Source organism: Pseudonaja textilis, chromosome 1, assembly GCF_049901715.1.
Source record: "Pseudonaja textilis isolate UNSWEBS1 chromosome 1, rPseTex1.2, whole genome shotgun sequence".
NCBI classification, from domain to species: domain Eukaryota; kingdom Metazoa; phylum Chordata; class Lepidosauria; order Squamata; family Elapidae; genus Pseudonaja; species Pseudonaja textilis.
In genome coordinates, this window is record NC_141990.1 from 292,654,817 (window position 1) to 292,673,254 (window position 18,438).

An 18,438-nucleotide genomic window follows, 5' to 3' on the forward strand; every position below is an offset into this window, starting at 1 on the left:
CCGAACTACTCAAAATTTCTGCTACCAGTTCTCCAGAACTGGTCAGAACCTGCTGAATTCCACTCCTGAGCTGCGCACACAAGTGTGCTCGCTCGCTGCTTATGTCGAATCATCCCCTCTCTCCCCCCGCCACCATTGCCAGTCCGCAAAAGCTGGAAAGGTTGGGGACCACTGACATAAGAAGATATATTTGTTAAGTTCGGGTAATGAGAGGCTGAACCAGGGCATGGGTGCAACAAATACTTTATTAGAATAATAAAGGACTGAACGTGCTTGCCAAGCCTGGAACTGGCTCGCAGCAATCAGCAACTGGTTGGACCCCGCAGCCTGCTTTTATAGCTGGCTGCTGGGAAGAACCAACCAATTAGAGAGGGCAACCGCCCCCGCAGCGCGAACGGACCTGGGTGGGAACTTCTTTAAGTTCCACGGACATAACACCCCTTCCCCCCAGATGCGAACACGCATAGTCTTTAAGGTACGCAGGAGGCTTGTGCTGGCGCCCAGAACGGCGCAACTCTGGGGAGTTGTCTGGTAGATCAGAGTCTGCAAAGGAAGGTTGGACCGGTGGGATGTCACGAACGCGTTCCTCGGTCAGTGCCGGTTCGGGACTCGTAGGGCTGGTCACTGGGGATGTGCTTCCGTTGACTGGTTCGGACTGGTCAGTCATCTGGTGGTCACGGGTCGTGTTCGGGGTCCCTGACTCGGCTGCAGGCGTGAACTGGTCCCTGGAATTGGTGCTGATGTGGGGTTGATGCTGTAGCCCTGCACCGGTCTGCAACCACGAGTCACTGCTAACATGAGTGCCTTGGCGCTTCCGCAGCTGATCCAGGTGCCTTCTCCAGATTCGGCCATCCTCCAGTCTGACTCGATACGACCTGGGTCCGGTGATGGCCACGATCTCGCCCGGGATCCACAGAGGGTCTCCAGCGAAGTTCCTCGCGAACACGGGTTCCTGTAAGACAAAATGCCTAACCCTCGATGTGGAAGCGAGGGGAGAGTCAGGGCAGTAATGTGGGTGAAGCCTGTCCAATACAGTCCGCAGGCGTCTACCCATCAGGAGTTCAGCCGGGGACTTATTGGTGACTGTGCACGGGGTTGAGTGCTGGCTCAGCAAGAAACGGGAGAGTCTGTGGTGCCAGTCTTCCTTGCTGAACCTAGCTAGAGCTTCTTTAGTGGTCCGAACGGCTCTTTCTGCCAACCCGTTGCTGGCAGGATGAAAGGGGGCCGTGAAGATGTGGCGGATGCCCAGATTGGCAGCAAAGCGACTGAACTCGGCCGATGCGAACTGGGGGCCATTGTTGGAAACAATTGAGTCTGGTAGCCCGTGCGTTACGAATAGGCGAGTTAATACCTTGGTGACCGCTTGCGTGGTGGTTGTGGACAGTTGTGCCACGTCAATCCATTTAGAGTAAGAGTCCACGACCACCAGGAACATTTTGCCGTGCATCGGGCCCGCTAGGTCGATGTGAATCCTGGACCAGGGTGCGCTGGCGCTTTCCCACTTGGTGGGGGTGGCAATTGGAGGGGATGGACGGGATTCCTGGCAGGGATGGCAGGAGCTTACCCATCTGATGATGTCATCGTCGAGGCCGGGCCACCATACGTAGCTGCGTGCTAATGCCTTCATCCTGACGATGCCAGGGTGGCCCTCATGCAACGCCTCCAAAACTCAGGTACGCAGTGAGGTCGGGATGACCACTCGTGTGCCCCACAGCAAACAGCCCTGCAAACTGGATAACTCCTGTAGGCGGGTCTTAAAAGGCGTGAATTTGGTTTCAACATCACTGCCCGGCCACCCCCTCCTCACCCAGTCCAGTACCTGGGCGATCGTTTTGTCTGCCTTGGATTTGGCGGCAATGTCAAGGGCAGTGATGGGGAGGTCCAGTTGGGTGACCTCAAAGATAGCATGGACCGGGGCAGGATCCTCAGCTGGAGCAGGTAGGGGGCAGCGGCTGAGGGCGTCTGCGTGAGACAATGTTTTACCTGGACGGTGTATGAGTCTATACGAGTATGCCGCGAGGAAAAGAGTCCACCTCGTCATTCTAGGCGACAGGACTTGAGGGGTCTGTTTGTCACCTGCTAGTAGACCCAGGAGAGGCTTATGATCCGTGACCAGCTCGAAAAAGTGGCCAAAAAGAAATTCATGGAATTTCTTCACAGCTGCGACAGCTGCTAAAGCTTCCTTATCGATTTGGCTATAATTGCGCTCTGTTGCAGAGAGCGTCCTGGAAAAAAAAGCGATGGGGGCCTCGGAGCCATTGGGGAGTCTGTGGCTTAACACTGCCCCAATTCCAAAAGGGGATGCGTCCGCTGCTAGCACTAATGGAAGGTTGGGGTCAAACTGAATGAGGACCGCCTCCGACGTGAGTAGTGATTTGACTGCGCGAAAGGCGGAGTCTTCCTTGTGTCCCCAATGCCAAGCCAATTTTTTATCCAAAAGTCTGTGCAGGGGTTCCGCCACAGATGCTTTATGGGGCAGGAACGACGCATAAAAATTCAATAGCCCCAAGAAGGCCTGCAGTTCCGCTTTGGAGGTTGGAGTGGGTGCCTCGTGAATTGCCTTAACCTTGGACTCCAGGGGGCCTGAGGCGTCAATTTTATAACCCAGAAAGTCCACCTGTCTAGTGGCAATGGCACATTTTCTTTTTTAATTTGAGGCCATGCTGTCTGAACCTCTCTAACACTGCTCGAACTCTCTGGAAGAGTTGGGGTCTGTCCCTGGCCGAGACTAAGATGTCGTCGAAGTAGGGTACTACACCAGGGAGGCCCTGTAAAATCCGCTCCATGAGGGATTGAAAAATGCCTGGGGCAACACTTACGCCAAATTGGAGACGCTTGCACCGGAAAGCACCCCTGTGGGTGACAATGGTCTGGAGTTCCGCTGTTTGGTTGTCAACAGGGAACTGTTGATACGCTTGAGACATGTCCAATTTGGCAAAAATGCTGCCAGGTTCAAAAGTGTGTAATAAATGCTGAATGATGGGCACTGGGTAAGCGCTAACTTGTAAAAACTTATTAATTGTGGTTTTGTAGTCCGAGCAAATTCTCAGGCTACCATCTTTTTTGAGGGGTGTGACAATGGGCGTCTCCCATTTGGCGAAATCTGTTGGCTCAATGACCCCTTGTTTTAATAATTTATCCAGTTCCGCATCTAATTTAGGCCGAATAGCGAATGGGACTCTACAAGGTTTTAGCCTGATTGGGACTGCTTGGGGGTCGACTGAGAATGAGATAGGGGTACCGTTATAACACCCCAGTTCATTGCTGAATACGTCTGAGTAATCAGCGAATAAGGAGTCAGTGTCAGAGGTTGAGACAGCATGGACTCCTGTTAACCCTAGGCCGAGATGGGGGAACCAATCAAGCCCCAAGAGTGTGGGGAGGTTGCCGTTAACTACCACTAGAGGTAGGTGGCCTTTGAAAGTTTTAAAATTAACAAGAAACTTGCCTCTGCCGATTACAGGAATGTCCTTCCCCTGGTAGTCCTTCAGGTTAAACTGGCACTTCTGGAGCCGGTTTCTGGATAGACTGGGCTGTAGTCTCTTGAGGGTGCTCCAAGAGATAATTGAGAGTGCTGACCCCATGTCAACCTCCATGCGACAAGGTTTACCTTCTAACAAAACGGAGAGAGAGATTTTACTAATGGCATGGCAAGCGTGCTTAGCGTGGTGGTGAGTGCGACAGTTCAATACTTGCCTTTGGAGTCCAGAATGTGAAAAGGAAGGGTGCCTTTGTGCCGAGTTGTGAGCAGCTTGACAGACTCTAGCGATGTGCCCCTTTTTGTGGCAAATGTTGCAGGTGGCTCCCTTGAATTTGCAGGTGGTCCTCAGGTGAGATCCACCACAGGATAGGCACAGGGTGATGTGCTTGGGTGGACTGACGCTTTCTTGCTTGGCTCCTACCTGCGGGTGTCTGGCGTGGGCGAGGCGGTGGATGTCGGCCGCATCGCTGGGGTCCTCTTCGATGACCACCTCTTCCGAATGGACTGAAACTGCACTTTGCTTGGAAGCAGGACCTTGGATTTCGGTGACTGAGTGTGCTGCCAGCTCTGCTGCCAGGGCTTCCTCGACAGCTTGCGCGAGGTTGAGGTCCTTCCTAGCGAGTAGGCGCCTTTGGAGGTGAAGATCCTTGACTCCGCAGACTAGCTGATCGAGGAGCATGTCCTCCAGGTAGGTCCCAAACCCACAACGGAGAGCTGCAGTCCTGAGGGCAGCCATGTACTGGTTGATGGTCTCTTTGTCTGATTGCTTCCTCATTCGGAAGGTGAATCGCCTGGCAATCTGTGAGGGTCTAGGAGAATAGTGGTTAGTAAGGATTTCTAACAGTTCTGTCCAGGGAACGTTTTTTAACTCACGTGGAGCCACGAGTGCTGTGGCAGTATCAAAGACGATGGCTCCACAGTAGATCAGGAAATATGATTTTTTCCGGTGCTCCCCTGCATCAGCCAGCCCAATTGCGTCGATGTAATGGTTAAAGCGATTCTTGTATGACTCCCACTTCTCCTCGTCCGGCTTGAACGCTGGGAAAACTGGGTTGGAGTTCATGATGAAAAAAAAATCAGGTTGGATAATCTGTTGAGAAAATCTCTCTGAGGCAGCACCAGGAAGGTTTTTTGTGCCTGTGGCAGGCAAGTGACTTCAGCTCTGGAGAGGCTTTTCACAACTCTCTCTCTCTCTCTGGGTTAACACGAGGTTAGGCTGCAACGGTCGTTGGCAGCGTTTTGAAATTTGCGCCTGCGTGGGCGTCAGTGACTTTGTAATACAGCACCGTGCTGTACTTCTTGGGCTGAAATTCAAATGACAGCCGTTTGAATTTCGCGCCTAAAGAAACGAGCGGCTGCGGCTCGCAGCGCTTCACTTTCCCTGTAGCTTGGCTAACTAGCGGCTACAGACGCTTCTCACTCTCGCTGTTTGCTGACCGCTCTCTCTGGCTGCGGATCAGCGTTCGCTCTCGTTGCCTGCTGACCGCTCTCTCTGGCTGCGGATCAGCGTTTGCTCTTATTGCCTGCTGATCGTTCTCTCTGGCTACGGATCAGCGGCTAGTGATTCAGCGGTTGCATTGTGCCTCTGGTAGCCATCCCATCCTCGTCGCCAGTGTTAAGTTCGGGTAATGAGAGGCTGAACCAGGGCATGGGTGCAACAAATACTTTATTAGAATAATAAAGGACTGAACGTGCTTGCCAAGCCTGGAACTGGCTCGCAGCGATCAGCAACTGGTTAGACCCCGCAGCCTGCTTTTATAGCTGGCTGCTGGGAAGAACCAACCAATTAGAGAGGGCAACCGCCCCCGCAGCGCGAACGGACCTGGGTGGGAACTTCTTTAAGTTCCAGGGACATAACAATATTCATTTTGTAAAGTTCTAGAAACATCTCACCAAGCTTCCCAGAATAGCATTAGCACTTAGACTTATACACCACTTTACTTTACAGCCCTCTCTAAGTGGTTTACAGAGTCAGCATCTTGCCCCCAACAATTTGGGTGCTCAAATTGAATAATAATAAATAAGCGTAATTTGTGAATGCTCTATACTATTTTTACTTTTTAAAAATTTCCTCCTCCATGATCACTCACACTTGCGTTTGAATGTGTACCTTCCTTCAGAGAGTAATGGAGATTGAAATTATACTAATCCACCAGCCATTAACTTCTGCACTGATTCAGTTACATACCTAAGGAACATAAATTCAGAGTATTTGAAGCTAATCCTAGATGAATCACTTGAAGTTCTCATCTGCGCACTACACCCACACAGAGAAATATATAACATTTTTATTACAGACAAACTGCCATTAACAATCTGATTGGGATTTGTTTTATTTATCCAGGCCTGCTACAGAAACTGGAGAGGAGGAGGAAGATAAAGGTCCCTCAAGTCAGCCTGTTGCTCTGAGGAATTGTTTTCACCTGCAGAGGAATAATATCCTTGAGAAGCTCATCAAAACCTGCCCAGTTTGGCTCCAGTTTGGTATCAGTCTGGAAAAGGCTTCTGACATCCTCTGCAAGGAACTATCAGGGGTACAGTTACGCTTCTTCAAATAACCCAGCTTTCAGGGACCAGATATTCTTTCTCCAACCTCGATCTGATCCTGAATCAGGTCTTTCAGCTCATCTGCATTTGCCCGATTGCTTTGTTTACCCGCTATAGAGCTGTCACTTCCTCCGATGTTCATAGGACTGGTTGTAAGATAGCACCGTAGGCATAAATAGTACAGACCAGCCTTAATCGGCTTGTCCCTCATCAGAATTCCCAACCAACATGGTCTGTCTCATCTAGAAGCATCAAGTTGGGGAATGCAGGATAGCATGAAAGCATCAGGAATGACAGGTTGCTGTTGTTTACTAGCCTCTCCAGGTGGGCTATTCAGAGACAGATACAGCATATGATTAATTCATTTGATTTATTTAAAAATTCATATGCAGCTTTTTCCAAACAGGACAATGTAAAAAAACATTTTAGAAACTAATATCTGCTTCTGAATACGTGCTTAGCTCAAGAATTTCTTCTGTTTGGCACAAAAGGATTGAATTTTTCTTATTATAACAATCATATTTTGTCTGAGGAAGGGGGACTTTTAATTATTGATAACAAAGGATTGCAATTTGATGAATGAATGTGGATTGAATACAAAAGTTGAGTACAAAGGTATGTTGGGGTGCTTTGGTCATGAATGAGCATGAGAATGACGGAGGACCGAGTCTTTCTCTTCTCTCCTAACTTTAATTTCTCTGACTATTTCTCACTTTTCCTTTGCTTTATATAATGTAGCTTATCCAAAAAAATATTGTGTAATGCATATCCATGTATGGAAATCTAGTGAAATTTTACTGAGATCTGTTGGGAGATTTTGTTCTACCTTTTTTCTCTGCTTCAGCTTCCAGGGATGAAAAGAAAATACATCTTGGATTTATTTCCACAATAACTTTTTATAGCAATTGTGTTGACCATAAAATGCTTTATAACTATTACATGATTGAAAAAACAAAAAGGCTGTTGCTCATTGATATTCGACATGTGTTGCTTGTAAATAACTCAAATCTGCAATACAAAATTACTCTTCAACTCCCATTTACCAAATCTCTCATCTTTTATTATTCCTTTGTAGTACCAGCTGCTATCTTTGAATAAAGGAAACACATACATACTACAGCAGATTATTAACACATATACTCTTATTTGGTGCTTATCAACATCCCCAATTCAGTTGTCACAGAATTCACAACTTCACTATCTGGAGGCCAACAGAAAGCTGGTGGACATATTTATTTTTACACCAATCCTTTCCACAGAGAGCCTTTCATCTCCTTATTCCCTCATATATCTCATCTCTACTTTGTTCTAAACTCAGCTCCATTTACATTTGTTTTGCTTCTCAGTCCCAATGGCTCTGTCCTTAGCAGTCATTCCTTCTAGCACACTTCTGCTTCCTTTCTTGTGTTATTCTAACTTCCGAAAAATCTTCTCCCCACTCTAGAGACAGCTCTTTAGAAAAGACAGGCCTTGGTAGAGAATATGAAAGGGCTAAAAGCAGAATGGATAATCACAATGGAGGCAGCTTTGTATCTCAACCAAGTTATTTATGCCAGTCTCAAGTGAACTGGATCACAGGGAATAGGAAAGTAGTATAATTTTCAGATGCTAGTAATAAAATACAAATTCTAGAAGGAACTGTAGGTAAATGGGTTACACAACGGTGAAGATTCCATACATTAATTTAATGTATTTTAAATGGGCTTTCAGTCCCCCTGAAAGAAATGTTAGGATCTTGATGAATGCCTGATTGAAACCACTGATATATTCTGCAGTAGGGTAAAACAAAAATTAAATTGTAGGCTAGGGATTGATGGGGGGAAAAGATGCAAATCCATGGCATGGCTTTCTAAAATATAGTTTTCAGGTGCTAGAGCCTTTTGCATTTCCCATAGCACCTAGGTCTTAAGTGGTATGCCTTAAGAATCCACTACACTTCTTCAGAATTCGTGTTAAAGACAGTTGCATTCACAGAGGGGTTAATAGGAACTAGCAGGAAACTGATGAAAACTTTTTATTTTATTTTATTTTGTCAAGTGATTATTAGATGTCAGGTATAAGTATAAACATGGTTATGAATACATGAAATGGATACAAATAAAAATTAAAAAGAAACAATAGGACAGGGATGGTAGGCACGTTGGTGCGCTTATGCACGCCCCCTACAGACCTCTTAGGAAAGGGGTGAGGTCAATAATAGACAGTCTAAGGTTAAAGTTTTTGGGGTTTGGGGAAGAAACCACGGAGTCAGGTAGAGTATTCCAGACATTGACCACTCTGTTGCTGAAGTCGTATTTCCTACAATCAAGTTTGGTGCGATTAACCTTGAGTTTGTATCTATTGTGTGCTCTTGTATTGTTGTGGTTGAAGCTGAAGAATTCATTGACAGGTAGGACATTGCAATATATAATTTTATGCACTATACTTAGATCGGACTGAAGGCGGTGTAGTTCTAGGTTGTCTAGGTCTAAAATTTCAAGTCTGGTGGCATAAGGTATTGTGCTATGAGTAGAGGAGTGGAGAACTCTTCTTGAGAAATATTTCTGGACTTTCTCAATTGTATTAATATCAGATATGTAATGCGGGTGCCAGACTGATGAGCTATATTCAAGTATTGGTCTAGCAAGTGTTTTGTATGCTCTAGTTAGTAGAGTGATATTACCGGAGAAAAAGCTATGCAGGATTAGACTGACAACTCTTAATGCCTTTTTGGCTGTGTAGTTACAGTGGGGTCTAGCACTTATATTATTTGAGATGAGTACTCCAAAAGTCCTTGACAAAGTTTGGGTCATCAACAAGGTCTTGACTATTCAGCTTGTATTTTATTTTCTGATTTTTTTTTACCAATATGTAAGATAGAGCATTTATTTGTTGAGATTTGAAGTTGCCATTTGTTTGAACATTCTGACACATAGTCAATCTAAACTGATCGCAGTTCTTAAATGAAGAGCTGTTTTCTTTTTCTTCTTCTTTTGTGAGTGCACCATGTCATTTCCATTTAAAAAAGGGGCAGGCTTTGTGCTACCTTAGTCATTTTGATGAAGTGATAAATCCTGCAGGTACCTCTGCCTGAAAATATGATATGGCTGAGGTTTCACAGGATGTTTTTTGAGAAGGCAAGATAGGAAGCTTTCTAAGGTTATTTCATGGTCTTGGCATTGGAGCAAACATGTGTATCCATAGACACTTAGGTTTGTCCCTTGCTTTATCTCAGGGGTGTCCAACCTTGGCAACTTTAAGCAAAGCTGGCTGAGGAATTCTGGGAGTTGAAGTCCACAAGTCTTAAAGTTGCCAAGGTTGGACACCCCTGCTTTATCTGATGGTGCTGTGCTGTGCTTCAAAAATTAAATTTGGTGCAGGACCAAAGACAACATCTCTTGACAATATCATGATAGCAATAATGAAGCATGTTTTAAGAACAATAAAATCAGGAAAGTGCTGATATATCCATTCCTTAACATGACAAAGAATCTGACTTTAGCTGTAGATAAACCCATAGTTATAATTATATGGAAATTTTTATTATCGTTATAATGAGTGGATAGAGTGGGAACATTGTTCTCAGGAAACTTCTGAATTTGATTTCAATAAATTCAGAAATGTGTGAAAGTTTATTTCAATGAAAATACCTCAATATATGATAATTCTGCCTTGTCACCTATTAAATAAATTCATTTCCTACTATCAGTAAATTAATGTTAGCTATTACTTACTATATACTTGAGCCTCTGTGGCGCAGTGGTTAGAGTGCAGTACTGCAAGCTACTTCTGCAGCCAGCTACCTACAATTTGGCAGTTCAAATCCCACCAGGCTCAAGGTTGATTCAGCCTTCCATCCTTCTGAGGTGGGTAAAATGAGGTCCCAGATTGTTGGGGGCAATATGCTGATTCTGTAAACTGCTTAGAGAGGGCTGTAAAGCACAATAAAGCAGTATATAAGTCTAAGTGCTATTGCTATATGCTATTGCATATTATTGCAAATAGGAAGAGGAAGAGGTATTAGGTATACTTGCCACTTTGAGTCATTTATAAAAATAATAAATGTGGGTAACAAAGAAATAATATATGTGTGAAACAAATCGCTTTCTATTTTAAGGACAGGCTATAATTTGTCATAATTAGAGCTCAGGCTCTAATTAGATGCTTACAGAAAGGGACAAAATAGTTATTATCTATTACTTAGCAAACCTCAGAGGTAGTATTCAGTAGGTTCTGTACAGTTCTGGAGAACTGGTAGCGGAAATTTTGAGTAGTTCGGAGAACCAGAAAATACCACCTCTGACTGGAGATTTTACAGTATCCTTCACCTGCCACGCTGTCCAAGCCATGCCCACAGAACCGGTAGTAAAAAAAATTTGAATCCTACCACTGGCAAACCTTATTTAAAAAAATTAGTGATGATTTGTAGGGAATAAGGAGCAATAAAAGAAGCTTTTAATCCATTGTTAGGGAAATCAAATTTCCAATAATAAAAAATGTATGTATTTGTTTAAGTTAATTCATAACTCAATTTTGCAGGAGTCCTGAGCAAAATTTGCAATAAATAAACTTGAAATTTAATATGTGGAAAGAGAAGCAGCTTTCAATACTTCCAAACTTTTCCTGTTTCCTATTTGTGATCACATTTTGGACAATATTATTTCCAGGTCATAGCAAGTTAATGACTGAGAAGCAATAGACTTTTGAGCTATGATTCAGGAAATGAAGAAATTAGTAGATCCTCTTTTCCATCTCCATTAAGAAGATGGAGATCTCCAATCCATTAAGAAGCTCCCTAAATTGGATTAGTACAGAACTGTGACAACAAAGTGAGATCATCCATTCCCCCCCCCCCCCCCCCCCCCCCCCCCCCCCCCCCCCCCCCCCCCCCCCCCCCCCCCCCCCCCCCCCCACCCCCCCCCCCCCCCCCCCCCCCCCCCCCCCCCCCCTAGAATCCGTTCACCCAATTTCTTATTGCAGGGGTGTCAAACTCACAGCACTGTGGTGTCATGTGATGTATCGGGATTTTTTTCCTCCTTCATTAAATCAGCATGAGTGTGGCCAGTGTGAGTGTGGCCATCTTCTTAAAGACCAAGTTACGATCTTGGGTATTGTCACCAGATCAGCCCGTGTATTTTTTTTTTGAAAGTTTTATTTGGGTTTTCACAAAAACAGAATACATAAATAAAACATCTTTTTTGAAAATAGCATGGTCCCAGGTTATCACTTCTTCATACAGACACCAAACTCAATTTCATGCTCATTTTTATGTTCTATTCCATATCTTATTACCGTTTTATGTTTTCTACATAGTTTTCCCCTCTTTTAATTTTCTCGACTTTATTTTAATTATCTCATCTCAATCAAATCATTATATTTATACTTTTGTCTGTCCTGTTTCAATTTCATATTATCTTTTCTTATTAAACAAATTTTTCCCTGGAGTATGACACCTTTATATCTTTTAATTTTATCCATTCAAACTCTTATTTAAGCTTCAATGTATACCTTTAAGATTATAGCATTCAATATAATACATAACTTCCAATCGAATTCTGCTTGGTACATTCTTAAAATACACACTATATTCTTAAAAAGAAAAAATTATATATATATATGCAAATAAAGCACACATTCCATTCCAATTCAATTCTATCATTAATATTCATTAAAATCTTAACATCTTTAACATTTCTTTTCAATTAAATATCATACTTCCTTGGGAACACTTATAAACTTTCCATAGTTAATTCTTTTTTTCCATATTTCTCACTTATATTTTTATAAATCATTACTAATAATTAAAAATGTTCCCATTTAATTCTCTCAATGATTTTAATTCATTTATTTATTACCAAACATTCAACTACATTACAGTAAGTATTTTATCCATCATTTTAATCATATTTTCTAAAATTATTTCTGTTTATAATATAACAATGCTATCTTATGTACCTTTGCAGAATCCCTTTTGCAATTATCTCTAAACAAGCTTATGGTTACAATCCTTATATCTTTTCCCTGTTCCTCCATTTCTTGTTTCTGTCTTTTACAACTTCTTTTCCTTGCCTTCTTTCCCCCTCTTCTTCTCCCTCCCCTTTTTACCCCCTCGTCTCTCTATTTCTAACTCTCTCATCTGTAATCCCCTCTTCTGTTGCTTTCTAATATTATACTTATCTTTCAAATTCTTCTTCTTCTTTTTGGTTGTTTTTTCTAGTCTTAAACCTTTCACTCTCTTTCCCCCCTTTTCTTTTTTCCCCCCACTTAAAATCATTTGATCATTAAAGATGGCTTCTTCTTTGTCCCAATCTTTTTGTTCTGCAAGCATTTCTTGTTGTTTCTCATAGTTCCAGATCTCCATTTCTAAGAATTGAAATATGAAGCCAAAATAACCTCTCCCTTCTTGTGCATCTTCTTTCCATTTTTAAAGTTCCATTTTCAGTGACACCATTAAGAGTGATACCATTTTAAAGACTTTTAAACAACCACCCTGTTAATTTTAGTCATCCAGATGCAAAAACCAAAAATCACCAAGTAATCCAAATAATCCAAGGCTGTTTCTTTCTGCTTCTTTTTTCCACTTTCCACTTTCTCTTCCTGGGGTTCTATTATTTTGTTACCAAGTTTCAATTAAGATGTATCTTTGAGGAATCTTGTTGAAATTTCACTGTAAGTTCCTTTTAGTTACAGTTCCATTCCTTAGTTCCAGGCAGCCTCCTCCATTTTTCCAGATCCTGCCCTTTTATTCTTTTTTTTTCTCCTTTCCTGCTTTTAAACACTTTTAAATATCCAGAAATCTTTATTATCCTTTTGACTTTTATTTTCAGCTTAAATGCCTATTAATGTCAAAGTGGATTTTTTTCAATTTCTTGCTTAAGTCTCTTGGCTGTCAGTATAAGGAAGGGAAGAAAAAAAAACCTAATCCTTTCCTTTCTCTCTCTCCTTCACAGCTTCAAAATCTTCTTTGGGAATAATGTTATTAAATTTAAATTCCAGGGTACCTTATTTGTTGCTTTTGCTGTTTGACCCGGTCAACCAAAACTTTCTCTTCTTATCTTCCTCCTGCACATTGTTTTCCAGTTGAGTTCTTTGTGGTGGCCATTTCTGACCACCGCTACAACCACCTTCGGGAAAGGGAGTAATGGCCAGCTGGGGAGGAGAGATGCGGCTCTCCTCAACCCTGCAGGCAGTCTCGCCCTTCTTCACCACCTCTACAGGGTGGCTTAGCCCCAAAACCAGCCAGCCCAGGGCACTCCAGTGGTGAGCATGGATCGAAGCCTCGCAGAGACAAGGTTTCAGTCTGTCGCCGAAGAAGCTCAAACCGGAAACCCCCAGCCCATGTATGTTGACCTCTGCCTGACATTATGGATTTTTTCAACTGAAGCTTTCACATAAACATTTTTTATAAGTCGGAGAAGAAGTAGACTAAGTTACTAGTTATAGTGGTCCCACATGTAGCATTCTGTGCTACATGTGATAACAGAACTGGTGAGCATTTGGCCAGAGCACAAAGTCTATAAGCACAACCAAAACTGAATTCTATCCCAAGCATGCTGATGTTATCATATGCAAACCAGGAACTTTACTTATATGCCTATAAGACACTGCTGCCTATATCCCATCAGCTAGGATTGTTTCTTTTATAAGGCATCCAAATCTATAGTGATTCTGATCAGTGATTGATATACTCAGGATACAACAATACCAAGAATACAGAAATTTACTTCCATCTCCTTACAATGCATACCTGCAAATTTATGCATTCAGTTTATCTGTTTCAAAATGATAAGAACCTATAATAATTATATATGTTCTCAGTAGAAGGACATCAGCTTTTCTTCTTCAACCTTCTTCAAGGAGGAAGAAAGTAAGGAATTCATGGGAGTACAAGTTATACTTTAAATGTTAAAGCTATACACCAAACTTGATTTAAAAACAATCTAAAAATCTCTTCCAGTATTAAACTGATCATAAGAACAATATGTGAAACTGTAATTTAGGTAAGGGAGTTATAAAATTATGTGTTTATTTACAGTTCAGATGTGATATTTTTAAATGACAGAAAAATATTTTATATTCTCATGTAATCTCATTTACCCCTTTTTCTCTGTTTAGATATTTATGGTTCGGAAAGATGAGACCCTGAAAAATCTATTCCTGTTAGTTCATTTTCCAGTCCAGAAAGAGGGGTGTGACATTCTAGAATACAAGATAAAAGAAGAAAAATCTTGTAAGTTTATCTCCCTTCTTGAAATACATTCCAATATTTATGCACACTATATACACACTATGATCTGTTTCAGTACATATATTTATAGTATATTTGCCTGCATATACATTTGCTTTGAACTTCAGATTCTGGGGCTTTAAAGGTTGCAGGAATTGGGTTTATTTAGTCTAATGAAAAGAAGGACTAAGGGTGGCATGATAGCAGTGTTCCAATATTTCAGGGGCTGACACAAAGAAGAGGGGAAGCATCCTATTTTCCAAAGCACTGGAAGGCAAGCAAATGGTTGGAAATTAAGCAAGTGTCAAGGTTCCAAGCAATATGTCCCCAGAATAAAAATCCAAGGCATCCATCTTACTTAAAGTCTGTTTATTAGAAACATATCAAATTGGCAAGGTCTTGGTGTAATTCCGACTCTGGCCAGATTCTGGAATTACACCCAGTAAAAAGCAAAAGTTTGAAACGTCCCCTCAGAGTCACAATCTCCAATCATTTCTCAGTCCATCCCTCCTCCACCTGCAGGCATCTTCTCTATTCCCGTGGGAAAGAATGCCATCTAGACATAACATTCCTTCCTTATCTCTAAAGCCCCCCTTTCAACAGCTGGAGAGTGGCGAGCCTGAAATACTGTAAAATTCCTTTGCAAAAAGCCTAAAGGAAGCTAAGAAAAGAATAGACAAAAGCTAGAGTAAAATATGGCTACACATATGTCATCTTCAGGATCGACATCAAGGAGAGAAGCAACCTGGAGCTAAGGAGAGATTTCCTAACAGTAAGAGCTATTTATCAGTGGAACACATTGCCTTCAGAAGTTGCTGTGGGTGCTCCATCACTGGAGAGTTTTAAGAAGAGACTGAACAGCCACTTGTCTGGAATGATGTAGGGTCTCCCGCTTGAGTAGGGGTTGGACTAGAAGACCACCAAGTTCCCTTCCAACTCTGTTATTCTTCTCTCTCTGAGGTAGATCTTCTCAAGAGTGCTGTCCTTTGAGAGAGGAAGAGATTCTTCCTTGGTGTTTTTTTAGCAAGATGATTTTAAAATTATACTAGACCAGGGGTGTCAAACTCATGTCATCATCATGGTGTCATGTGACATATCGGGACTTTCCCCCCCTTCACTAAACCAGGTGGGGGCGGGGCCATCATGTGACACACCCAGCTCACAGGCCGCAAGTTTGACACCCTTGTACTAGACAAATTGAGAGAAGATAGCACTACCAGAAGTTACTTAACCATGATAGCTAAATGGATATTGTAGGTTCAGGAGTAGTATATTGCTTTATCTCAAGTGCTGGAGTCCTACACTAAAGAAAAGAAAAGGATTTGCTTTCATGCTCTGTTTACGGACCAGTTAATAATATTTGGTTGATCAATACTAAAAACCAAGTCTGGACTAGAGTATTAGATAAAATGAATCTGGTAGTAATAATAGGAATTGTTGCTGGATTGTGGTAGGCTGCTTGTCTTGGTGCATCTGTCCAGCCCCCTATTTCCATTGGATGGAAGTTTACCTATCAGCAAAAAAAAAAAAGATGAATAAAAACGGGACTGCAGAGTTATTATGATTGAAATGGAAAGAAAAAAAACAATACATTTCACCATATGAGAGAGATTGTGATCAAATGGCCTGTGTCCCTTTTGTCATAATGCTCGCGATTGTGATAGGCGTACTCAGTTTCTTGTCTGGCAGTTAACACCGAGGTAGTTTTCAACAATATTGCTCTCTTTTCTTTCATAGCTGCCCATCTTGTATCGAACTCTAGGGAGCTCTCAGTTTTTAATCTTTAAACAACTTAAAGACAGGACTGGCCCTTAAAAATAAAATGCAGCAAATTTGGACATAAGGCCCCTTTAGCTTGGAGAAACAGTTAATATTGCTGCCTCTGTTCATGAAATTTCCAATTTTCCTATTATGGGTCTTAGAAAAGCTATGTCATTTTACCTGTTTCTTTTGCAATATTTTCTACACTGGTGAATGGCTGTTGGTATCTCTTGGTAGAAAATTCCACAAAAGCATTGTCTTTCTGACTAAGACTGATGTTCAGAATAGAAAAATTCACAAAAAAGGCTGAACCTGTATCATGAATGCTGTGTTACACACTGAGCTATGTTAGTTTTACCTGCTTGCTCAGAAAGGGACATAACCTTTTCCTTCCTTGAATTTTGAAATGGGCTGTGTGTTCCCCCTTAATCACCACATCTCTCTGGCGATTTTCCAAGTTACTTTTTCATTTCATTGCTGTTCCCAGTTCCTGCTAATAAGGTTATTCAGTGAATGCAAATGCTAATGGCTATTCCAGAGTACTAAAACATTTAGAATGCTGCTCTCTGTGGCTTGGCCCACAATGGCCTCTTGCCGATTAATTCTTTTGTCCTAGCTATTCTCAGAAGTCACATTCTCAAGTGTAATGAGTTGTGTCAAAGAAGCCAAACATTTTAAAAATGTGTGTGTCTGTGTGAAGATGTATCTACACATACTTCCATAGCATTCAGCAATTTGAAATTCAGAGTGTCCTGTTTCTGGAAAAAAAAAAACCTGTGTAAAAGACTGATTCCTCAGCACATTTGATCTCATTTTCTGATAAGCAGCATTGCACAATCTCATGTTTGCTGAGCTGCTACTTTTGGAAAGAAGTAAAAAAAAAAACTTCAAACATTTCTCAGAATAGTTTGCACTGACACACATCAGTGCCTAGAACTATGGAAATACTTGGGGAATATTCATGAGTTCTGTGGCATGCATATCATGATTCAGAGGGGAGTTAAAGTAGCTTGAACAATCACAAAGCTATGACATCATCATTGCTGCATTTCTGCACTATTCATATGGAAACTAATGAGTAAATGGAAAAAGAAAAGCAAAACAGAGGCTTAGAAAAGACAGTTTTAGTCTTTCAACTAAGCAGACCATTTAGCTTCAGCTTGTTTCTGTTTTTATCTGGAAATGTATTATAATTCAGTATTCCTTGCAAAACATCATCAATCCTTCAAATACAGCAGAGCATATTTTAACATAATTCATGAAAAATGTCTAAACTAATTGCAACATGGAACCGTATCAACAGTGACCCTTGAGGTTACCCTTTGTATCCAATTGTTGAATCTTTTTATTTAGAATCAGTCATTACGCAGCCTGCATATGAGATCATTCTAGGAGGCAGGAACCAAATGGTGGTGATCTCAGCCAGGATGACTGAACACCTCCTTTTGCTGCAACTGGAAAATAAATGTAGCCAAATGCAGCTCTGGGTCCAAGGAAATCAAATATTTGTTGGTTCCAATCAGATCTCAGTAGCAGTAACTGTGAGAGGGATCTTGGAGTCTTAGTGGACAACCAGCTAAATATGAGCCAGCGGTGTGCAGCAGCAGCCCAAAAAGCTAATGCAATCCTAAGTTGTACTGACAGAGGGATACAATCAAGATCAAGGGAGGAACTAATACCACTCTATAAAGCCTTAGTAAGACCACACCTAGAGTACTGCATCCAGTTTTGCTCACCACATTATAAAAAAGATGTTGAGACTCTAGAAAAAGTACAGAGAAGAGCAACCAGGATGATTAGGGGACTGGAGGCATTCAAATATACAATGAACAGTTGCAGGAACTGGGCATGGCTAGTCTAGTAAAGAGAAGGACCAGGGGAGACATGATAGCGGTCTTCCAATATCTGAGGGGCTGCCAACAGGGAGGAAGGGGTCAAGCTATTTTCTAAAGCATCTGTAGGTCAGACAAGGAATAATGGATGGAAACTGAACAAGGAGAGATTTAACCTGGAAATAAGGAGAAACTTTCTGACAGTGAGAACAATCAACCAATGGAACAGCTTGCCCTCAGGAAGTTGTGAGAGTGTCATCACTTGAGACTTTCAAGAAGAGATTGGACTGCCATCTATCAGAAATGGTGTAGGATCTCCCGCTTGGGCGGGGGTTGGACTAGATGACCTACAAGGTCCCTTCCAACTCTGATTATCTGTTATCTATCTCATTGCTAGGTCTGATGAGACTAAATTGAATGAGAAGAGATGGAGTGAAACAAGCTAAGTGATGGCTGTGTTCCAGGTAGTCTCCCAACAAATATTGGGCACATGCTATTTTTTTTGAGAATTTTCTCTAATAAGAGTGTCCATCACTTGAACAGATCCCAGGCACATCTAGAGATCCTGTACTTTTCTCTCTAGTTCAGGGGTCTTCAAACTTGACAGCTTT

General features: G+C 42.0%; 1 protein-coding gene across 1 annotated transcript in view; it reads left to right on the forward strand.

Annotated features, from left to right (window-relative positions):
- Nucleotides 1-18,438, forward strand: part of RIN3 (Ras and Rab interactor 3) — a 92,864-nt gene that overhangs the window by 27,479 nt on the left and 46,947 nt on the right. The window contains exons 2-3 of the mRNA XM_087922106.1: nt 5,826-6,015; nt 14,123-14,237. Of these exons, the coding sequence (XP_087778232.1) occupies nt 5,826-6,015; nt 14,123-14,237 (305 nt within the window). The remainder of the gene's footprint in view (nt 1-5,825; nt 6,016-14,122; nt 14,238-18,438) is intronic.